The sequence below is a fragment of the Oreochromis aureus genome, linkage group 9 (genome assembly GCF_013358895.1).
Source record: "Oreochromis aureus strain Israel breed Guangdong linkage group 9, ZZ_aureus, whole genome shotgun sequence".
NCBI lineage: Eukaryota > Metazoa > Chordata > Actinopteri > Cichliformes > Cichlidae > Oreochromis > Oreochromis aureus.
The window spans coordinates 9460183-9484643 of record NC_052950.1 but is presented as its reverse complement, the minus strand read 5'-3'; the positions used below and the strand labels follow the sequence as shown (position 1 = coordinate 9484643).

General features: G+C 38.7%; 2 protein-coding genes across 4 annotated transcripts; both read right to left on the bottom strand.

Moving 5' to 3' along the window:
* Positions 1–482: 482 nt before the first annotated feature.
* Positions 483–10202, bottom strand: LOC116314621 (leukocyte elastase inhibitor-like). 2 transcript variants are annotated; one of them, XM_031732706.2, is made up of 10 exons: positions 10049–10202; positions 9345–9526; positions 5535–5633; positions 4302–4442; positions 4005–4122; positions 3673–3815; positions 2900–2977; positions 1814–1903; positions 1543–1723; positions 483–1378 (listed from the first exon to the last, which is right to left on the bottom strand). In XM_031732706.2, exons 2-10 carry the CDS (start codon positions 9519–9521, stop codon positions 1152–1154), a joined length of 1254 nt encoding a protein of 417 aa, XP_031588566.1. In that variant the 5' UTR covers positions 9522–9526; positions 10049–10202; the 3' UTR covers positions 483–1151. The 2 variants fall into 2 exon arrangements, with proteins under 2 accessions (XP_031588566.1, XP_031588567.1); XM_031732707.2 differs by lacking the exon at positions 5535–5633.
* Positions 10203–14372: 4170 nt separating this feature from the next.
* On the bottom strand, positions 14373–22710 carry LOC116314625 (scavenger receptor cysteine-rich type 1 protein M130-like). 2 transcript variants are annotated; one of them, XM_039616907.1, is made up of 7 exons: positions 22211–22710; positions 22000–22035; positions 21588–21914; positions 20545–20820; positions 18970–19293; positions 16368–16493; positions 14373–16274 (listed from the first exon to the last, which is right to left on the bottom strand). In XM_039616907.1, the coding sequence occupies exons 1-7, from the start codon at positions 22278–22280 to the stop codon at positions 16132–16134; spliced, it is 1302 nt and encodes a 433-aa protein (XP_039472841.1). In that variant the 5' UTR covers positions 22281–22710; the 3' UTR covers positions 14373–16131. The 2 variants fall into 2 exon arrangements, with proteins under 2 accessions (XP_039472841.1, XP_039472840.1); XM_039616906.1 differs by lacking the exons at positions 14373–16274; positions 16368–16493 and adding exons at positions 19745–20036; positions 20144–20437 and having other exon boundaries at positions 19159–19293.
* Between the last annotated feature and the right edge of the window lie 1751 nt (positions 22711–24461).

Genomic DNA, 24461 nt, shown 5'->3' with positions numbered 1-24461 from the left:
CGGCCACTTGAAATGGGAAGCTATTTACTTTTCAATCCAGTGTAAGATAGTAATTTTACACTGGATTAACACACTGTTATTATTACTCTCTTTGGCTAAGTATGATATTGCATTTAAACAATATGAACAACTTGTGAGAGGATTGAAAGTAACTGTCCAAGGCTTGGCTATACAACTTTTGTTGTTTCAGTTGGTTACATAGTTTATTTTTTATTTTTTATTTTTAACAGAAGTGTAAAGTAATCCAATGGCCAATTAGAAAGTGCTTTAAGTCTCCCTTTTTCCTACTGGAACAAAACAATGGCAAAATGCCCCCCAAAACATTTGAAAGGACTAATATGATGTTAGACAGACTGACAGTGACAAGTGTAATACCAAAAGTTCTACATTAAATGGTTAAACAGCATTAGAAACCAAATCCTGTAACACTTGGCTGAACCAGGTAAAAGAAAATGTGAGTAAAAAGGCATTTTAAACATGGAGCAGTTGCAAACCACACACTTTATTCCACATGTAAGTCAAGGGATACATAAAAATGACCTGGACTCAATGCCAGTTCAAGCATTCATGTAAGTTTTTATATATTCTCCAATTATTATATGCATATTATAATTCCATATAAAATGTACTACACTGTTATAATTATTCTCTTTGGCTAAGCTAAGTATGATATTGCATGTTTTTCAGATAAAATGCACAGCACATTTTTTTAAACCAAAAAAGGTGCACCTGGTGTACAGCAGGTTAATAGAGGCACAATAAAAAAAGTTTTCCTAGGGTGTAAGGCATACGACAACAATCTAGTCTTCAAGATAGATAAAACAGGGTATATGACTGCAGCAAATAGGGCCATACATGCATTACAGACACGAAATGAATCAAAAGATCAAATTAGGTTAAACAGTGCAAGATGACAATGTTCAGAGAAGTGACACAAACACGGGGTGAAGTTTTTTTTATAAAAATTCCGCACTGTCATTTTTAATTCCTCATCCTGGTGCTGTCGATATACAGGCCGGGAACATAGGGTGTGATTAGCATAATGAAACTCTCGAGCAGGCACTCTCAGCAACGACACCAAATTCGATTTTACACTAGTCATGTTGTAACCTCCCTCCAGCTGAGAAACACCACTCTAAATGATGACGCCCTCACACAGGGGAGCTATATCGGCCAGCAAAGAGGATGCTCGAGGAAGGGTTGTGCCTGATGAAGAAGAGGAAAGGGTGGTCGGCGATGAATCTGGCTGGAATCCTGGCGCAGCGCAGCATCATGATAGCAGCAGTGGCAGCGGCAGCCTCTGTTCCCTCCTCGTTGACCTCCACGAAAGCCTTGTGCACGACTTTGGACAGCACCAGGTCATTGGCAGGAGACATGCCTGTCACAAAACAAAGCAAAATAACATATTTGATTTATGTAGAATATGGGGGTGATGTAAATTACGCTGATTTAAGAGAACTGAACTTAAGAGTTCATGTTTTGGGCTCCCGTTTTATTGTGTGGCATTAGACGGGTCGTAACAGTTCCAAGAATACATCATACCAGAGAAGTCACTCTTTGTCATGTCGAAGGCATCCACCATGCCCATGCTGACCAGGACAGCCTTCATGTCGTAATTCTCTTCCAGCTTGAATCGTGGCAGGCCCACCGTGACCTCAATGTCATCCATCATATTGGGATTAGTCCACTCCACAAATTTCTCAAAGGTCAGCTCCTTCTCCAGCTGGAGATATATAAAATTATTATTATTATTATTATTTTTTACTATATATATATAGGTTTCATCATCCAACTCCAAGTGTGCTTGTTATACCTTCTCCAGACCCGTTGTACCGTCCTCGATATTTTGGGGCAGAAAGACGAGCATGCTGAGCTCATTCCCTTTGTAAGGCAGCTCGATGATCTGTCGCACAGGTTTCAAACATTAGTGTGAATATATAATAGTGGCTATGCAACGGTTAGACTTAATCATCTTAGCATTTTTGGAAGCATGTTATAATAAACTAACAGACAATGCCGTGTAATACAATAACTTGCAAATCCAGAAAGCTGGGACAGGGGCAACATAGCACTAAAATAACTTCTAGACCATTAAGGTTACTTAGCAACAGTGTAGTGTTAAAAACAAAAAAGAAAACAAAAAAACAACATCATTAAATATTTTTCAAAAGGCACTAAAATCCCTGTGCACGAGAGTCAAGGGTCAAAAAAATTGATATTGGCAACAATCTTTGGCTCGTCAGATTGCACTATGTTACAAAACCGACATGATTTTGCAAGAAAAACAAGTTCACGGGCTCTGGAAGACTTCAGACCAACATTGGCAGTAAATAAAGTTCATTCCTGCATTTCTGCAAATCCAAGTTTATTCTCTACCTTCCTAGGAATCAAGCATATTTAAGCTGGACTGAGGAGAAGTGGAAAACTGTTAACCAACTTGTATGTGCACAGTTCACAAACCAGCATCCATGATGATGCAGAGAGCATTAGTCCACATGACCATGGGTAACTTAACCACTAATGCTGAACCCACACAGGTTTTGAAACAGCTTGAGCTGCCACCTAGACAAGATTGCATATAGGGGACGTCCTTACTTATTAAAGCAAGACACTCTTACACCACATGCAGCTGCATGGCTACATAATAAAGAGTTCTGTCTGCAGTTCAGACCTGCCATAAATGTCTGTAAAAATATTCGACAGGTTGTAGTTTGTTTTCATTTAAAAATCATTGTAGTTATTTGTAAAGTTTTTATTTACAATATAGCATCCCAGCATTTTCAGAAACAGTTGTATATATATGACCCTAATCTCAAATCAAACTATTTTAAATGCTGCCAAGTTAACAGGTGATGGGTTGCTGGCCATACTGACTGATTTACTGCATTAGCCAAATTACCTGACAGTTGACTTCATGGATGAAGGTCAAAGGGAACTTAGACTTCTGGTACATCATCTTGACTGGCTTAGTGTCATTCTGAAAGATAAAAAACATTGTCACGAGTGTACTAGTTCAACCTGAAATTGGTGTTGAGTGTATATAGAAGCGTATCAGAGCAACCGCAGTTTGTAGCAAAGCTGCTCGAGGAGAAAAAGTGGAGTTTTAAATCATTGGCTTGCAAAAAAATAATGTTAAAAATAGTTGTTGTTTCTTTAAGGCTTGTTGAGCTACTCGAGAAATACAAACAGCAGTGAGAGTGTGACTTTAATTCATCAGGTGAAGGGCGAACCACTGCCATTGCTACCGCACTTCTTCTAGATTTCCAACTGTTTGCTGGCAAGTTAATAATAATAGCTTGAAAGGCTGAGATATATATTAGCCTTGTTCTTGAGTTAGATTTACTCTCTTTAAGTCACAAGATGGTTAAACGTCACTTCATGCAGTTCCAGGATTTTGTCAGCCAGGTCGAAGCATAATGACTTTTTTATCACTCTGAGCAAAGTCTACTGTGTTTTTACTGTGTTTTATCACAGCTAACAGAAATATCTGATCGGACGAGAGGTGCCGCTAAGAATGTATGACTGTGAACACCATGTGATTAAAAAAAAAAAAGACCCTTACTTACACCAAACACTGCTGTGATGGGGTTTTGCTCCATCACAGCAGCAGTGGATGTCAGGATATATTATATATAATAAATAAAATCAGTATTCATGTAGCTGCTGTATTACCTTGTTGACTCGAAACTGAGCATCTTGTGTTTGATCCTTCTTAAACTGCTTGTTCCAGAAGCCCTTAAAGTAGATGGCATTGACCAACACCAGCCTGGTCATGGAGTCCAAAACACCCTCAGCCAACAAATCCTTGATTTTACCTGAAGGATACGTTGACACGCGTGAAGCAACGACACAGACGTAGGTAATAAATACCCTACTAACATCTCACAGAAGACCTGAGAGTTCTGCAGGACTACTAACCAACACACTAATAATATAAAAGTCTTTACATTACAACTTCTAACTTCATATCAGTGGAAGGTGGACATGTTTAGTGTGTTATCCACCTTGTGTTGTCTTCTCCACCCAGCTGTTGATGTTGAGCCTGGCAGCATCGTAGCTTTTAATGAAGTCCACGGCCTCCAGCTCAGCATTGTAATGCTTCTTGGTTTTTCCCAAGAAATCCTGAAATCAGTTAATGACACACAAATTGTGAACACCCAAACAAAAATAACCTATTAGCTTAGTGGAATTTTACTACCTTATCAACTACCTCATTCCTTCCTCCACAGCTTCATGATTCCTCTCATTCTTTAGGAAAAAAAAACAAAAAACAAGCCACACACAGAGAGAGAGAGACACACCTCAACAAACTGGTAGGACTGCTCCCCATACAATCTGTTGGCAACGCTGAGAGAATACGGAGCATCTGACTTGTTGAGCACACTCAGCAACTGGGCAAAGCTGCTGTGGACATCATCCTGACAATCCTTCGTTTTCAGGCACTGTGAACAAAGCAGACAACTGTTCAAACAAAAAAACAAAAAACAAACAAAAAAAAAAAAAGCACAGGTCAATACACGCACCAGTCTGCAAACACAGACTGGTCTGTCTCCATTTAAGGGTGATGAGACAAAACTAAGTGAGATTTTAGATTGGCATTAGTGGCTTTGATGGTTTGTGATACATATAAAAAGGTGGGCTAACCACCAGTTGACTAAAAGAAAATCTGATTAAATAATCTAATTTTCAATTTTTCCAATTTCAAACTAAAGACATCTCAAATCTGGCAGCTTTTGGACATCAGTACTTTAAGTGGACCTATTATGCTACTGAAGAAAGTAGAAATCAGAATAAAACTATGAAACTGGAAATGAGCATAACAGGTCCTTATCCAGTGTAAATGCATCACTATTGATCCACCAACTGTTGCCACCTTTAACACTGAATTCAGAGAAGCCATGACCCAAGATTAGAGATTCCTTTCCACAAAGCATTTAACAGCACAAAGACCCACACCATCCCACCACCATGTTAATATTTATGCGGTCATCTTCAAGTCCAACTGTTTAATAAGAATGAAGCAGAGTGTGTTTTTACATGGTGCACATCCAAAGCTAAAGTCACAGACAGCTGTAATGTTGTGTGCTCAATTTGTTAACAGAGTTTTCTCTTTTCTCTGGAATTACACAACCAGGAAATGATACGCTGTCATAGGTTCAAACTCTGAAGGAAGCATCTGCTAATAAGAGATAAAACACACACAGAAAGAGGTCATGAAAGGACACGTCTATATGCATATGCATTATGTAATACTGTGGGGTGTGAAGCTGTTGGACTCACCACAAACACACTAAACCTTTAGTAAACAGATATACCCTTACACTGCTGCTTTTACCTGACACAGTTCAAGACAGCAGCATAAAGGACATCAGCAAAGCAAAAACTGAGCACAAACACAGATGTGAAATGCTCTGTGAAGCTCTGATATCTTTGTTTCCACCGATCCCCTCACCACACGGCACGGTTAGATCAGCTGTTAGTAATATTTCCCCTTTTGTTAGTGTGTAATTCCTGTATTGCTGCTTTGTTACCACCTTCCTCAGATTCGGCAGCCCAGACTGGACCTGCTGTTGCATGTGCATCTGTCCCGCCGGTGCGCGCTTAGGCTTCTCTGCCTTGGTGAAGCAGAGAACCTAGAAGTGCGATTCCAAGTGCTCATCGTTACGTTCAACGTTTGTTTCCATTTTTTTTTTTAAACAGTCATTTATTAGCTTCTCCTTAAACTGATGTGTGGGCCGAGTTGTAGACTTCAGTCTGATACCTTAATAACAAATCTTCTAATGAGTCGCTAATAATGTTCAGTGAAACACTTTTACACAGTTGTGGCAAACCCCTCTGTAAAAAAAAAAAAAAAAAAAAAAAAAACCACACAAACAATAGAAACAATTATAAACAGTATGACCAGAACTTCCCTGCATTCATTTGCTTTAAGCATAAAGAATATTTCCTATACAGAGGAATTTTTGGAGAACCAAAACATTTTAGCCAGAACCAAAGCATTATCATTTTAATAACTATAATTCAAAATGAAATGTTTTAAACTCTTACTTAAAATTAAATCAGCAAAATAAACAGTCTTCATATAAGGTGACAGGCAGCCAACTGTCCTTACAGTCTCGTCTCCCACGGGCACATCTTTCTGTGATGGTACATCTGAGCCAAGCTGACACAGAGTAACTACACCCAACAGTCTTATCTGGTTATACTTAGCACAGCAGTGTATAAAACTGTGCTTGGGAAAACATCATTTATAGTAAGTTGCTCTTTTAAACTTACTTGTACTGACTGGCAGAGAGATCATGTAAGCCAAAAAACAACAACTGTTAGATCTGGATTATTAACATAAGTCCTTTTTGACAGCAGTGGATTTACTGCGTGACTTTGTGGGGTGCATCATTATTTAAACATGTATCTCGTCATTCCGTAAAGGTATGACAGAACTGATTATGGATTTGTTTCTCACCAGCAATTAAATCCAATTTAAGTTATTTGGCTACATGTTTTGAACCAATGAATCCTAACCATGGGCGCTTATAGCTCGGGAAGTGCCTCTGCTCTGGAAAGGCTGACTGTAGTTAGCTGCTGTGCAAACTAACAAAAGTGAAAAAAATGCAACTTGTTTATAAAATTAGGAATATGCATATATTACATTAAATGAGAGACTTTGAAAACTAGTCAGCCAATAACCAGAGGTCAAAATGTTAAAGTTTCTCAAATATGTATTTATTATGGAAATGATTTGAATAAATACCGATTTAACAGACAGAGTAGACTGGGAACCCGTGAGTGAGACTGTGAAACAGGACACTCTGTATCTATACATAAGCCACAACCTTAAAACCACTGACAAGATTATCTCGATACAATAACATCTATCAAGAGGAAAGAAATGTCAGGCAACAGTGTTGGACGAAGCAAAGCAGGCGGCATAAGCTACACAGATTAATGTCCGATACATCAACTGTCATCATAGTCATGATAATCAGTCATGATAATCTTCGAGTAAATTCTTCAAACTTTTTGTTCCACGTAATCTCTAATAAATCCATTATGTTTCAGAGTGTTATCACTACAAATGACTGGATACAGGTGGAGGTCCTTTCCCTCCCATAAACCCACACCCACCAGCATGACTTCACTGGGTGTGACTTGGCTTAAGAAATAGTTCTGTCCTGATGTTCTTACAGAATTACGATAGTTCAATAACCTACCAAAAGAGGTCGAGTAAAGATAACCACTGAATGAGTGAAAGAGTCATGAGTGCCTCACAGTCTGGCCTGTGCAGTTTCACCATCATGTGGATGGCTTTTAATTGGTTCTTTAAGTTCTGCTGGGAGATCTCGTATCCTGACATTTATGTGGATGCTTCTTTGAAGACTCCCACCTAGTACAGGAAACCTTCAGCGGTCTTATGGAGTTCGTGTGTCAATGATATGGAAGTGTTTTGGCTTGGTTTTAATGTTGTGGCTTATTCAGTCATAATCTAAACTTATTTAAATACTTCCATTCATCCATTCTCTTCCAATACAGGGTTGCAGGGGTGCGGTGACTGGAGCCTATCCAAGATATTCCAGTACTTATGAGGCAAAAATATATTTTATTTCATAGATTCAGAATTGTGGGTGGTCTCTAGCTACACCCTGATTGAGTAATCACGCCCACGTACGTGCATTGCTAAACAGGACTGAATTATTGCACTAATGTTGTTTGTTGAGGAGATAAATGACAAGTTTGTACAAATTCAGGAAACGTCAGTGCTCCTGTGTGTTTGCAATATCTGTCAAGCAAACGTTGCCCAACAATCGTACAGTAACTGACACTTACTCACAAAATGAAGAATGTGATTGCACTTTGTTTTTCCACTTGAACCTCTGACACAAGCTGAATCAATTTTCAAGGTAAACTTGCATTACCCCCCCCTTTTTTTTGTTAAATACATCCAACAGAAAGTTTAACTATGCATCAAATCTTAATTACTACTCTTATTAGCTTTGATAGTTATCTTCTAGCTCCTTCCCTGCAGCTCAGGAGCAGAAGCCACATCTGTGTGAAAAGAAGCTGTTTGCCTACAGCTACACAGCCTTTTTGAATGAACCCAGGCAACATGCATGCACATTGGCCCAGACCTCTTTGATTTGAACAGTGAACCATTTTATTTTATTTAACTATCTTCTCTCTGATCCTGTCAAACAACCAGGTAATATTCTAAAACTATTGCAACCGAAGGCATAAAGAGAAGAAAAGAGACAGCTTGCATTAATCTTGCTTTTCTACGTCAACTGCCGTGATCGTTTTCAAGGAATTTCTTCAAACTTTTCGTTCAAGGTACTCTCTAATAAATCCATTATCTTTCAGAGCATTATCATTTCAAATACTGGATACACGTGGAGGCCCTCTCTCTCCCACACACCCACACCCACCAGCTTGACTTAGCTGGGTGTGGCTTGACTTCAGGAATCCTTTTGTCACAATCTTCTTATTGAATGTCAACTTCCACCTACATACCAGCTACCCCTGCTGAATATAAGGCCTCTTTAAAATCCCTCGGTAGCTCTTATTTGATTTTTACTCTAACAATACACTGACTGTCAATCTCTTGTCTAAAGACCTTTGAAATGCAGGGCATGCTCCACAGCGTGAGCCTTCTTCTCCATAAGGTGCTAAAAGCATACCTCTAATTTCTATAAACAATGCAAGTTTAAATGCATTCTGTGTTTCCACAAATGTGCTTCAGTGCCTGATGTGTCTTAATTAGGGTAGTGTATTACTTCTTTATAGACTGCGTCAAATATTCTTCCAGCCGTTTCCATTTAGTGCCTCAGCTTTGACAAGTGCCTGCTTATGAAACCCAGGCAGCCAGACAAATGGGCATGCCCGCTGCACAAAGGGAACTGATAACCCGTACGGATTACCTGAAGCTTTATTGCCCTTACACTTCCATTTTATGGATCCTGTTCCCCGAGTAACACAGCACAGGGCTGACCCTCATAAAAGCTGAACAGTACAGATCTTTGTCATTTTTCCTGACACTGAAAGTCAGAGCTTGGTGAGTCACACTGTAGCTTGGGGGCTTTCAAAAGATCAAATTCGACGCCCTATCGTCATGGAGCTTTATTGTTCAGCGTTGCTTGAAACTTCCTCTCAGAGCTCTTTAAGTAAATGAAAGGGGTCATTTCAGAAGCCATGGATTTTAACGGTGTTTGGAGGGAAATCTACAAATACGTAAAGTAGAAAAGCAATGAAACACATCACAAAATGTAAGCTAACAAGCTTCATAGGGTAGAACTGAACCAGCTTCAACAAGCTGCATACAATCTTTAACAAAGGCAGCTGCACGACTGTACCTCTGACATCTGTGTGGCTGTGTTGCCACTGGCCCCCAGCATCACCATAGCCAGGGCTGAAGAAATGCTGAACGGGGAGAAAAAGATGTTTCCCGTCTTGTCTTTATTGCTCAGCTCTTTGAGCAAAGACAGAGAGAAGGCACTGTTTGCCTTGGACAGAGGGGTTGCAGATGCCATGGTTTCTGGTATAAAAAAAGAGAGGGCAAAGGTTAATTATTGCGGCAAAGTAGGATTAATTAAGTGAATTAAGGTTCACTTTACCTACCCCCCTCCCCCTATCCTCCAAAATACAAAACACAACAACAACAGAAAAGAAAAAAAAAGGTGATTATTGTGTTTCAGGAATTAGAATGACGTGCATCTTTGGTGGTTTGTCTGCAGATTTACCTGCAGACTTCAAATACACCAAGCAACAGTTCAACTTCCACATTTGTCAGTCACATATAAACATCACATTTTTTTTTGAGTGCACATGAGGGAAGAAATCTTATATTGCTATCATCAATCGTTACTATGATTAAAGTTCTTTAATCATAATTTAAATTCAGTACAGGGACTGCATAATCTGAGCGACTATAAAACTTTTTTTTTCCACATATCTGGTTGACGTCATCTGAAAATTATTGTGCCGCATTCAAGTAACACTAACCATCTGTACACCAGATAATAACAATGCGTCCCACAGTGCACATCCTGTCACTTACCAACGCGGACTTTTGTCGAGGTCTTCAAGCGATCAGGAGTCTTTCTGTGACGGCAAGCCTTCTGTGTGAAGCATCGCTTTTTATTTACAAATCGGCACGCCCCACGTGAACTTCCGCGTTCTCGAACGTCACTGTACGGAAGCCGAATGGAACAATTCCAGAGAAAAACCACTTCGTCACTTACTTCGTCCAGGAGCAATGGTAACCCCTGTTAGGAGTTTTAGGTAAAGGGGGTGAAACTGCTTCCAGTTAAAAGTGTACTTGTACTTGAAAGTACACGCTGAGGTTTAGTCAGTGAGGTACAGCGCATGCGCCCGACAGTACAGTCACAACTCGAGAAGACGTTTTGCAAGGACTGAAGACTGAAGTTTACAGGCTGGAGCTGTGCGATACTGCAAATGTTAGTGTCGATCCAATACCAAGTAAATATGGGGCCAGTATTCCTTCATTCAGTAATAATAATATTTATTTATTTATTTATTTATGTATTTAACAAAACTCAACGGATAACATACTGAACTATCGATCCAGCATTGGTCTCTTAATACTATGGATATTTGGAGTGTCCACCTCTAGCAGAGGCCTGTGCAAGAAGCGGGATTTTGTCTTTTCAGGCAACTTCAAGGTTAACCCTGGGTTTAGGTAGTTGATTTAATGCCTGTGTATTTCTCTATGGTAACGCATTCTGGATTACCGATCATCAGGTATGAAATCACCATCTAATGAACAATCAGTTCTCTGGAAAATAGTGTCACTATTCCTGAAAGATCCTTCAAACTTTTGTGTGAAAAGTGAGAGAGTCTTACAATAGCCTCAAGACATTTCTCAGTAGCGTCTAATGTCAGAAAGATTTTTTTTTTGTTGCAGACAATTTTATAATCTTATTGTTCTATATTTTATTACAATTTATATTTGTACTTTCATCAAATAAGTCTAGTTTACATTTGAATTCTGTTTTTCTGTACTTGCTCTCAGACTGAGGTAGGACGTGAAAGAATAAAAACTAAAACAATCTTTAAAACATTTATGAAATATTCAGTAATAATCAATCAGATCTCTTATTCTCTCTTTTTTGGCTTTCTTTCCTTGCTTCACATAAACAAGACTTTATTCATAAAGCTGATCTTATCCAGTCTTAAAGAGCTCACACATTCATACAGTGCTTTTTCCTCTCACACACTCACAAACTGGTGATTTGTCTGTAGCAACTGTGTTGCTTTCAGTCTGTGTTGTATAATTAACCTCTTCATATTTTCTAATATCGTAGCTTTATCTTCTATCCATCCATTTTTTTCCACTTATTCAATCCAGAGTCACAGAAGCCCAGCTGTGACAGGGCACACCCTGGATGAGTCACCAATCTGTCATAGGGCTGATACATAAAGGCAGACATCTATTCACATCTACAGGAAATTTAGAATCAACAGTTAATCTAACCCCATGCATGTCTTTGGACCACCAGAAGAAGCCAGAGTACCCAGAGAGAGCATGCAAACGCCACGCAGACTAGATTCAAATCCAGGACCTGCAGTATCAACCACTGCACTACCCTCGTTTTAGCATTCAGTGTAAAATGATCCTTATTGCCCATGTTAGGTTAGGTGAATCCAGATCACATAAAGTTATCCAGGCTAAATTGAACTTGCTTCGTAGGCTCTGAAATAGTTTGGACAAGTGACACTACATTAAAACACAGTTATGCAACGAAATTCAAATTTCTGGTACATAAGAACAGAGATTCTTTGGATTCAAGGCAAGCAATGTCAACCAAGAAGAGATGCAAAGGGTGCACAGCGCAGCACAACTAACCTGTTCAACCGCCACAGCCTGCAGTATAATGAATGAAGGCTAAAAATAATAATGCAGTGGTTGCTAATGTGAATCACCCAACATTAACTTAGACGCCCATAAAAGGAAGCCTGTGCAGCATGTCATCCATGCAGCTCACAAAGACTGAACTCTTCCTACTGCAAAGAACAATGTGCAATGTGCACGAACACAGTGTACAGTCGAGTCCTAATAGCACTTACAACTGGGCTACACTGCCCATGAGGCTACATTCTTTAAGTCTATGCCTGTAACACTCTGCCTATTGCCTTCATATTAAATAATTTTTTGAATAATAATTTTTAAAAATATTTCGTCACGTCATTATGCGGGCCACAAGTAGAGCTGACATGGGCTACGAGATTGAGACACAGGCATTAGAGCCTCTTAATGCGTGTTTTGTTCTGGCATGGAATTACCAAAAATAGAGAGGGGACAGCCTAACATATGAAACAGGAAAAGACCGCCGTGTAATCATTTATTTCAACAAAGTAACTGTATTCTGAATACCACCTTTTTAAACGGGAACTGTAATGGAACACAGTTACTCATATTTTGTATTTTAAATACGTAACGTCGGTACGTATATTCCGTTACTCCCCAACACTGATCATACCCACAACCATCGAGTACTTTGCTGTGAGTGAAATACTTGATATTTTGCTTCTAGGAGCTGCACTAGTGTCAGGTGAATAAACCTCTTATTAGTCTGCAAAGAAGTTGTAATTAACAGGAAGGAAGAACAGTGTCAAAGCGTCCTGCTGATTTCATTTTGTGTTAAGTTTTTCTGCAATTTTTAAAAGTGTATATTTTATTTTTATTGTAACAGATATGCTGAATTTAAATGAATGAAGAGGACCAATTTGTACAGATGTCACAGATGAAAATGTGAAAGCTGTTTTCTCTTTTTTTTCTGTTTGCTCTTACACAGACTGGTATCATGCTTTCCTTTATTTCCCTCTTCAGAAATATGTTTCATTGTTTCGTCGTGTTAAGAGATTTCATCCACATAACTCACTTTGCAGGATGGAAATAACAATGGAAGAATTATTGTTATATTTATGTATTTTTTTATGCCTGACAAAAATTTCAAACTTCCGAATTCCTGCATCCTCATCCGTCTGAAAGCAATTTCTTTGTTCCCACACTTTGCCTCATGCCTCTGCCTCATGCTTTCATTTTCCGTGCTGTGGTTCTCAGAGACTTCTTTTGTTGTACTCTTCCATCTAGCTCGAATTGCATTTTCAACAGAGGAAGAGCTCAACAGATGAATGCACACTGTATTACTTTCACTGTATACAATGCATGCTAAAAGAGAGCCTGTCAGTCAGGTTTGCACACCAAGAAAAAATGGGGGCAGTAAACCGGGATAATGAAACACTGAACAGCATGTTAATGCAGCATGTTTACATAGTCAGCAACTGTAACTGAGGTGGTTTCAAGATGAATCTTATCTTGGGGAATTTTACTTTCACTCGATTTACCAAAACATGATTTTGAATTGACCAAAATCATTTGACTACTTAAAGTTGGATTTGCGTCAAATGTTCAGTTCAATACGCAAATCACCTTCACTGCAAGGTTTGTTGGTTTGTTTTTATTAAGCTAGTTAACACAGACTTATGAATCAATCATGCACTGAAGACCAGTGTTGTGTATTCACAGAACAAGAAACAGCTTTAAATTGTATTATCAGGCACTTTGACACTGGCAGCTTTTTACAAAAACATAATTTGTCACAGTTTCTTTCGTTGAATCTAGGAAAAAAGGCAAAAATAACAAAGACATAATACAGTATTTTTTTTGGAACAATAACGTGATTCTAAAAGAGCTGCTGTGCATTGTGTTCTTAAAAAAGTGTTCAAACTGGACAAGTTGAGGACAAAAAAACTATATGACTGAAGAGTTACCTCACATCCAAAGAAGAGCTTTGAATGTCCTTCAAGAATATTTTGCAACAGATTTAGCTTCATACTGGGGAAATATTCCCGATGACTACTTAAACACATGACAAGAAAGCTGCCTAAGGAAGTTCAGGCTGTGTTGAAGAATAAAGGTATTCAAGCTTGATAGAACTGTACAAACTCTGTTTTTTCCTTATAGACTATATTTCAATGCATGTTTGCAAATTCCAAGAAATCGCTGCACCTACTTCCCATTTTATCAACAAAATATTGAAAAATGAAGGGTGGTTCAAGACTTTGGCACAGTATTGTAGGACACTGACTGACCATCCAACCAAAAGAGGTTACTGGTCACTGGTTTGTTATGTTGTCTTTTTTTCTGTAATTTCCCTTCACCTTACCTGTCCATTAGAGAAATATAGTTTAGCTAACAAAAAAATAAGAATCAGTAGATCAGTCAATAAAATCCATTGCCTTATAGAGACATTTAAATCTCATTTGTAAATATTTTGATTAAGCACAAACATATCTTTATCTGATATGGCCAGTCACAAATTAGACAAATATTAAAAAGTATAAAAGAAGAATCAAAACATCATCAAACTGTTTACTTTATAGAGATACTGGACAGCAATTAACAAATAATTAAAATGAGCACGAAGTACGGAGTAGCAAAGTTCGGCATATGAGCCGATGCACAGCAACGTCTCAGTCTATAGTAAAACATAAAGCTCAACAGATCAGTTGGTGTGAAATGACGACAAACTTACTCAAAAGCAAAGACTTGTCCAAAAAACATGCTGTACTGTGCAAATGTTTCAGGCACTCAGATCAGACCTGTGATACTTTCAAATTTTCCAAGAAGAGTGTACATTTTTCAGTAAACTATGAACAAATGCAGGAAACAAAACATTCACGTTCTTTTCACTTCTCAGATTTTACACCCTTAATTACTTTCCTCCTCTCTTTGTTGCATCTTAGAGCTCCCACCAGTCAAGCAAACACAGGAGGGAAAGAGACACAAGGAGAGAGGAACAAAGGCAACAAACAGCTAACATGACACATCACTGCTTCATAGCTGTTATTTTAAAGCCATAAATGAAAGGCATGGGTCAGCAGAAGTGAGATCATGACAAATGACATTATATAAAAAAAATATATATATATAGGAAAGTTTGAGTAAAATAAATGCAGAGGGTCTGTGTCTATAGAGCAGTGTTTCTCAACCACTGCTGCCAAATTCACCTGATTGGTACTCCGAGCGAGCGGAGCGTTGTGACAGGCAGAACAGTTACATTCTCTTCCACTTGAGGGCAGTATAGCTTCTTGCTCCAATTCAGTGAGTAGCAGGTATTAGCAGTGGATAATAGCTGCAGCATACTCAGCTTGATTTTCTGAAATACCTCACCCTCTACCTGAGAGATATTACAGTTATTGTAGAATTTAATTTGTTTGTTGTTAAGTCTTTTACAGCATTTTGCATGCTGGAACATTTTGTGCTCCCTAAAAACTAATTTACATTTTAGTTTGAATGTTGTAGTTAACAAAAAGGAATGTGAAAACCACACAGGCTTTTCATATTTCTTTACAGGGACACAGACAAAATAACTATGACAATAGTAATAAATAAATGCCTACCATAGGTGTGTGTGTTACAGCTAAGGTTTGTGTTTTTATCAATGAAGATTTTTTTAAGGCTGCAAAGCCACCTGTCCCACTTCTCTTTAATATATAGAAAAAGAAATGGTCGAAACCAACACTTGTTCCTGCACACATAATTTACACGGACTGCTAAAAAAAGCATGATTCGTAATAACTCAGCTGGGTTAACTTATTTATCTATTCATATTTTGGGAAAACTACAAAAAAGCAAAAAGCAGTCATTTGAGTTTTTCAGAAATGGTTCACAGAAAAGAGGTGGTTTGACGCCAGGAAAGGGGAAGCTATTGGTTAAAAGGTGCCATAATGCATCCAGGCTTGTGTGTATCTGTTTTAGGCTAAAGATATATTCTACATGATGATGTCGAAGACCGAGACTGTATGTATGTAACAGTCAGACAGGTGAGTGGCCTGAATAATAAATACAGGTGTGTGCTGTAGGTCACTGTTTTGGCGATAGTAGCAGTTATATTGTGTAATTAATTTCCAAATACTCCAAGAACAAGTTGTTTTTTGTTTTTATTGCAAATTACTTGGATTATATCATTTTACTAATCATCTAAAAGACAAATCTTTTTCAGGCTTCACAATAAAAACAACTTTATGTATTCTTTTACTCTATACTTTAAAAAAATGTACGTACTATATATGTACAGCTCAATTTAGACTAAAATCACTTCTATTGAAGGGATTTTATCTCTTCTCCTCTGTTTCCTCTCTCTCCGCTCCTTCCAGTTGTTTGGTAAAATTCCTGTAGGTGTTCAGTGTCTCAACATTCATATAGATCCTCTCCTCGTCACTGATGTCATCTTCTTCATTGCAGGATTTTAGAGTCACTGAAACAGAGCAGATGAGATTTTTCTGGACATCATGATCAAAACAAAGCTGCCGTTTCATCTAATACATTGTTTGTTTTGGTGAACACTGACCTGTGGTGTGGATGTGGGCCTGCTGTGTTTGTCTCCTTCTCCTGGGCACCAGTAACACCACCAACGAGACCAGCAGGAGCAGCAGGACCACAGGAACTACAGACGAGACCAGCAGCATCCAAGGAACTAAGAGAGAAAAGGTTTTAGTCAAATATGAACGATAGAAAGTGGTTCAGCATGAATTATTGGGACTTTCTATTTCCTTTGAAATTATGGTTTTACATAGTAAGGAGGCTCTTTTTTGGCAAACGTGTGTTAATCAGAAATGAGTTCAAGACACACTGCAGACAGGTCATTGGATGAATCTACAGTAGTATAGAGTCTTTTATTTATTGTTTAGAATGAGATTTGTATCTAACATGCATGTTTGGACTGTTAGAGGGAGCTGGAGCACCCACAGAAAATGATACACAGGCAAAAGGTGCTAAATGCAAACACAATTAGCTCAGGTAACCAAAACATTCAACATCCTATGTATGGTGATACACTACAGTGATTTTTTTAACCAGAAGCAAAACAACGTTCTACCCCAGTTGTGTGTGGCAATTAGTTTGGCAGGAGCATGAAAATCAAGAGCTTTATTTTTTTTATGACTTTTTATTTAGATTCTGTGAAACTGCGTTGGATTAATCTTGTAAGACTCCCACATTTAAATCAAATAAGTAATTTTCAGAGCATTTATGAAAGCTTTAGCCATGTAAAAGTATTAAACCTACTTACCAGTTTAAGGATTTAAGCATGAACTCTTTTATAATGCAAAAAATTCTTGTCATAAAGGGATGAATGTGTCAAAAGGCAAAAGCATGCCACAAATGTAAACCAAATGCAATCAGTGCACTTTTGGGTAAGTGAAATAATCCTCCTGTTGTCAGCACTTATAGCTTATATATAACTGTTAATGGTTGATGTGGATTCATAGAGGCATCTGCAAGAGCTAAAAAATTTGTCTTAGTTTACGTGGACCTAAAAGCACATGGTCTAAACTGAAAAAACAAACAAACCCAAAAGAAAACAAATACAAGTACAATAGAGAGAGAGCAGTGATCAAATTTTTGTTGATGCCAAACCTGTACAGTGAGAGACTCCAGACTCCAACATGTTTATCAAAGGACTGCTGTAGAGAGAAGGTTTTTTTTGTGCATAAATGTATTTTTTAGCACTCTATTGCGTCACCTGTGCCCATCTGCTTTTGGTTCCCTTTCTACTTTTAAAATTAGAAATTTAAACCAGGCACTATTCTGGTATAGTTTTAAACATTCAGCTGTACAGGTATTTCTAAATGTGAATGTTGGTGTCCTGAGTAATTATCAGCCTATTTTAAAACTGTCATTCTTTGTTAAAGTTTTAGAAAAAGGTGTTTTAAATCAACTCTTGTCTTTCCTAGATGAGAACAACATTTAGAGGACCTTTCTGCAACTTCTGCATGTCCATTTCAAAATTTGGAGAGGTAAATGTGAAAAGAACACAGTAGACCGGCATGTCTATTACATGCTTTGCCATGGAGAGAACGGAGGACAGTGAACAAGATCATCCTCTCTACTTAGTGTGGCAGGAGCAGAGGTGGGGGCCTGAGCAATTGGTGGAGAACAAAACGAAAGGAGCAAAAGAGCAAAAGTGTGGAACAACAGCTGTAACAGGCAAACAAAGACGATACTAACATACTAACATAAGCACCTCTGCGTCCTGTCAGGCATCCCCGCAGCATAAAACCTGCTACAGAGTTTAACAATGGCCTGTTTTTAGGCCTGTTCCTTTTCTCTGCGCATCTCTTTTCACAGCTATGTAGATAACTTACAATTATATTTACCTTAGATTTTGGAAATCTTTACTCTGTGTGAAAGCTCAGTGACTGAATATTTTATATCAAAAATTTGAATGTGTCATAGTTTCTTACAATTAAACAACATATTTTGTTTGTCCCTGAAGTTGTAGCTCGGACATTAAACCCCTTTTTAGTGCAAAACACAACTTAAAAAGTTTAGGGTAATCTTTGACACAAATTGAAATTTGACAAACAAATAAATTACATTACAGAATCTAGAAAGTGGCACTCTTCATGTTTAAAGCCATAGATACTCTTTTTCTTGTTTTTCAAGATCTTTAAGGTCTGCACCCCAAACCCTCTTAACAAAAAGTGGGTCACACTTCTGCTATAGTTGTATCGAGACTCTGGAATGATCTCTCAAGTGACCTCAGACATGCATTAACTGTGACTGTTTATAAATTTAAAATGAAGACTTTTTTTTTCTTTTATCAGTCATTTGGTAACAACCGAAACAGCGGATGGAGGCTTTTTGACATGTAAGTTGTCTGAAAGTGTGTAGTGGAAGTTTGGGAACCTATCTTCTCTTTATTTATTTTCTGTCTTGTTTTGTAAAGCATTTGGTTTTAAATGTGCTTTATGAATCAAATTGACTTACTTAAGCATACATTTATATGAACAAATGAGACTCACTTGTTTGTTGGGAGAATAAACAGATAAACTGTGTAAAGAGTTAGAGAATATAGTAGCCACAGTGCGCACATCACACATAGCTACATTGTCACTGTGGGCTATATGCTGTTCTGTTATTTAAAAAGATAAATTCAAAACTATACTTACATTTAATGATGACAGTAATGGGTGCTGTTGCAGTAGAATTGAATGTCCGTGTGGACACTGTGACTTCATACACACAGCTGTAGTTGCCTTGGTGTTCATACTCTGCTACAGGGAAACTAAAGGAGGCTGAGTTGTTGACTGCTGGCTTGCTGTCTGTGATGTTGGAGTCAGAGAAGATGAGAAAGAAACGTCCACTGGAAAATCTGGAGTTAACGGAGCAGGTGAGGACAAAACTGTAACCCCTGGTGATCTCTGCACCTTCAGGACCCCAGACCAGACCTGCACTAGGAGAGGTCAGGGAGATGCTGGGTGTCTGCAGTCTCACTGGGGAATAAAAGGTACCAGGATTAAGAAGGCAGCAGAATCAAACACAACACTTAGTTTCTTGTTTACACATTCAGCAGTTATGGTGCAGCATTAACATATTATTGTCATGCTTCTTGTGATTTGATGACTGAATATTCACTCTTTTAGATCTTTGCAAACTCTAAATTTGATTCTTTCCTTGCTAAACACTCCACAATCACCAATAACTAACCTCTAATACTGTCTGATTGCTCCTTGCTACAGTGGGCTATGAGAGTATTTAGTGAAAATTGAAGATAAATGAAGTGACAAAAAAATTATACAGAATAACAGATCCTGTATTTAATACATTGTTATTATATACAACAATTAAATATGTTTAAAGCTACGATTGAAAAACTCTTTCAATAACTTTGTTACAGTTTAACAAAACAAAGGATCTATGATAAAAATGATTTTTTTTTCTTACCAGTAACAGAGTCTGACCGAATCACTTAATGGGGAGCTGAATTCACGACGTGAGCCTCTTTTCTTATACTGACACTGGTACAATCCCTCGTTATCAAAGTCCACGTTAGGAATATTAAAGGTAGCAGAGTTTGTGTTGGAGGTTTGGCTCCTTCTGAATGAACCCTGAATTTGACTCAGAGTGAACGATCCACCTAAAACCTGAGTTGAGACTGAACATGTGATTTCAACAGTCTGACCCCAGGTCACCTCACCAACAGGGTAAATGGAGATACGAGGTTTTGGGAAACTCACTGAAAAAATATCAACATATGAAAGCATTATCTCACCAGGTTACTGATTCTATTATTGAAAGAAGAGAATGAAACAAAGAACTTGGCAAAGTGGATTTTTTTCTTACCAGCAACAGAGAGTCTGACCGAATCACTTAATGGGGAGCTGAATTCACGACTTGAGCCTCTTTTCTTATACTGACACTGGTACAATCCCTCATTATCAAAGTCCACGTTAGGAATATTGAAGGTAGCAGAGTTTGTGTTGGAGGTTTGGCTCCTTGTGAATGAACCCTGAATTTGACTCAGAGTGAACGATCCACCTAAAACCTGAGTTGAGACTGAACATGTGATTTCAACAGTCTGACCCCAGGTCACCTCACCAACAGGGTAAATGGAGATACGGGGTTTTGGAAAACTCACTGAAAAAATATCAACATATCAAAGCATTATCTCACCAGGTTACTGATTCTATTATTGAAAGAAGAGAATGAAACAAAGAACTTGGCAAAGTGGATTTTTTTCTTACCAGTAACAGTGAGTCTGACAGAGGAAGAGCTGAACCTTCGGCTTGTTTTCATGTACTGACACTGGTACAGTCCATCATGATCGAAGTTCACATTGTGAAGATTGAATGTAACAGAGCTCGTAGAGGATGGTTGAGTATGACTGAATGAGCCTGAAGTCTTCTGGAGGATAAAAGTTCCACCTGAGAACTTATCTGAGACTGAGCAAGTGATGCTGACATCCTGACCCCAGGTGACCTCATTACTGTACAAGGAGAGGGTGGGATCTGGGAGGGTTTCTAAAAAAATGATACAGTATTAGATAAGACAGGACACAGTCAAGATCAGATCAGATAATCTTAGTGCCTGTCGTATTGGCTGATGGCTTAGCTGATACTATTTTATGTATGTAAATGACAAATCTCATTTAAGGAGTGCTATTTGAAAACCACTCTGCAGCTGACTATCAGCCCACTTCTTTCTTTTCATGTTGTATCTGATTTAGTGTCTGCTCACAATTATGTACAGGACTGTTACTGCTGGTTAGACTACCTCCAGCTTCTGATATACACACAGAAACATGAGGGAGGTGTGCTCTCCCCTGAATACCACAGTAATCTGCACTGCCTCCTTCTCTTTCTTTTCAGAAGAGAAGTGGGAGTAACATCAGAAACTTTGGTGTGTCTAACTCCCTCTGAAGTGTAAGTTGCTGTGTTCCCAAAATCTAATTAGAGCAAATCACCTTTAAAGATATGTATTTTCATGTTTTTTTTATTGGAGAAAACTATTTAAAAAAATGTCTAACTAAGAGAGTTAACAGGTTAAAATTAAACGTTTAAATGATCCAAATGAGGTGTTATCTAATTAAATATGCACTACACTGCAGAGATGTTTAAAAGACAAAGTGCAGTAAAACAAGACTTTTTAACATCTTTTCATAACTGGGAAAGTAAAATATGATGGAATAAAAAGAAACCAGAAGTATTGACCAGTACATGAAAGAAAACAGTTATTCCACAGTGATAAGACCATAAAGACTATAAACCTTATGGAAAAGTTTTCTTACCTGAACAGACGACGCCAGCATCCCGACCATGGGTACAGTTATCTTTAATATAGCTTCTGTACCTACAAACATCTATAGAAGCTTCACTTCCTGAACAGTCCACATTACTGCGCAAGATTTTTCCTGTACCTTGACCAAAGTAAGCAGACCCAAGAGCCTCCAGAGCTATCCCACAGCTCTGCTCTCTACAGACCACCTCAGCATCTTTTAAGTCCCAGCCATCATCACAGACTGTTCCCCAGGAGTAGACAAAGTCAGAGACAATGTAAATGACTTCAACTCTTCCAGAGCACCGAGTGGCCCCATTTCCAGCTAATCTGCTCCAACCTATCAGGAAAAAGACAATATCAACTATGTTCCAAAAATGTCTTTAAATTGAAAATGTAAGTATGACAGGTTGGAACAGACTGACCTGCAGAAGGTGAAGGTGAGACCACGAGATAAGCAGCTATGGAAAAATGAAAACATAGAATATGGTCACAACAGTTATTCAGGCTACAAATACTTTAAGAAAAGTTGTTGTAAAGTCATAATTTTTTAAATTGATAACTGGGTCTGAAATACTTTTTCATACTGTCTCTATAATAAATAAAAGCATCAAAATTATGGAAAATCTGTTTTACCGAGGATCAAGAAATGAAGCGCTCTCTTCCCTCTGCCCTCCATGACTGAGAAGAAAGGCTGCTGCTTCATGTCATTTATCAGAACAGACGACAGAAACCTGAACTAAAACCTGTGGTGTACAAAAATACTTCACACAAGTTATCCTTTTGAAACACTTCTCCTTTTGATTTCTTTCTTTCTTTTTTCTCACATGTAGGAACAGAGCACGAATACTGAACAACTGAACTTTAGAGCACCAAAAACCAACTGCAGCACTCAAACAACACATTTACCAGTCCCGGGCTTAAAAATAAACACAAATATGTCCCTTTTTATGGACTTGACTTCTTTTATATACATCTGTGTGCATGCATTAACATCTTAACTTCTTAAATAAATACTAAATACTAAAATGAAACTTACGGAAAAACAGAGCTCTAATTCAAGTTGCAGTCAGTATTAACTTTTGATATATCTCCAAAAGTTGATTCTGTTCATCTGGACGTAGCGTTTTGTGGGAGAAACGTTTCGTCACTCATCCAAGTGACTTCTTCAGTCTCAGCTGACTGCAGGTTTCCCCAAATCTTATAAACAGTACATTTGCATAATGACTGGAACAATGGGCTGGGAGGTCAGTTCCTTAATCATAATTATGCAAATTCTCATGACCATTGATCAACAATCACTGACCAAAACCCACTGATCAAAGACCACTGATCAATGGGCATGAGTACCATTCACAGAGAGTTGGGGAATGGCTGCAATCACAGCGTTGTAAGATGGTGACAGATGTACCCTTAGGCCCCCTCCTCGATTCAGAGATGGTCTTTCCCTTTTCACGTAAATGGCCTCCTTGACTCCGTGCTCAAACCAGCGTTCTTTCCTGTCCAGGATGTGTGCATCCTTATCATTGTCCACTCGCCTGTAGGTGTAAATAGACAGCAGAGTCCTGGCCTGACAAGGTGGCTCTTCTGTGTTGTGCCATCCGCTTCGCCAGAGGTTGTTTGGTTTCCCCGATGTATAAATCCTGGCAATCCTCCTGGCACTTAACAGCGTACACTATGTTACTCTGTTTGTGTCGGGGGACCCGATCCTTGGGGTGGAGCAATTTTTGGCGCAGCGTGTTTTGGGGTTTAAAAGCCACAGAGACCCGGTGTTTAGAAAAAAAGTGTCTCAACTGCTGACACATATGGGATCACTACAGGTTTTCGCTTGGGCAGCGGTTGTCCTTCTCTCCTGGATCAGCTGGAGCTTTCTTTAGGTGTCTTTCCAGCTTTGACAAAAGTCCAGCTGGGATAACCACATTTACTCAGGGCCTTCTTGATGTGCTGTTCTTCTGCCTCCCTGGCTGCTGTGTCTGTGGGGATGGTGTTCGCTCTGTGTTGTAGCGTCCTGATGACACCCAGTTTGTGCTCCAGTGGATGATGAGAGTCAAACCTTAGATACTGATCCGTATGCGTAGGTTTACGGTACACGTCAGCTTTTAGATGTCCCCCATTACTGATGGAAATCTCACAGTCTAAGAAGGCTAACCTGCCACTTTTCATATCCTCCCTGGTGAATTTGATGTGTCGATCCACTGAGTTAATGTGATCCGTGAATTGTGGTACGTCCTGAGATTTGATTTTCACCCAGGTGTCATCCACATATCTGAACCAATGGCTTGGTGGTGTTCCAGGGTAGGATAGCAAAGCCCTCTTTTCCACTTCTTCCATGTACAAATTGGCCACGATGGGTGAAACTGGGCCTCCCAGCCCATTGTTCCTTCAGTGGGCTGGTTTCAGTCATTATGCAAATGTACTGTTTATAAGATTGGGGAAACCTGCAGTCAGCTGAGACTGAAGAAGTCACTTGGATGAGTGACGAAACGTTTCTCCCACAAAACGCTACGTCCAGATGAACAGAATCAACTTTTGGAGATTTACTTTCCTGGATGATTGAGAATGCATCAAGAAATTTTTGATATAGATTTTTCTTATCAATGACTCACGTGAATTCCTCTGTAATGTGGAGAACCATTACAAAAGTTTTCTTCAGAAGAGGGAATACCAAATGATACTCTCAACAAAGATGGTACATTATTATCTTGTCCTAGGCTAGTGTTTGAAGTTCTGGGCCTATGGCACTGCAGATATGATGTAATGTGACCACAGAGACTGTCTCTCTCTGATGTAATTAGATTTGAATTTCTTTTTTCAAAAAAGGGAGCAAAGTGGAGGACTCAGATAAACAGCTAACTACTGACGATGTGTCCCAAATTTTAACATTTTA

Coding starts and splice junctions, on each gene's coding strand:
- LOC116314621 (XM_031732706.2), bottom strand. CDS start 9,521: ATGGCATCTGCAACCCCTCTGTCCAAGGCAAACAGTGCCTTCTCTCTG. Junction 4,443..5,534: donor GGCTGCCGAATCTGAGGAAG/GTGGTAACAAAG, acceptor CTTTGTTCACAG/TGCCTGAAAACGAAGGATTG. Junction 4,123..4,301: donor AGTCCTACCAGTTTGTTGAG/GTGTGTCTCTCT, acceptor AACTGATTTCAG/GATTTCTTGGGAAAAACCAA.
- LOC116314625 (XM_039616906.1), bottom strand. CDS start 22,280: ATGAAGCAGCAGCCTTTCTTCTCAGTCATGGAGGGCAGAGGGAAGAGA. Junction 22,036..22,210: donor GCTTCATTTCTTGATCCTCG/GTAAAACAGATT, acceptor ATTTTTCCATAG/CTGCTTATCTCGTGGTCTCA. Junction 19,294..19,744: donor TCGGTCAGACTCTGTTACTG/GTAAGAAAAAAA, acceptor TTTATTCCCCAG/TGAGACTGCAGACACCCAGC.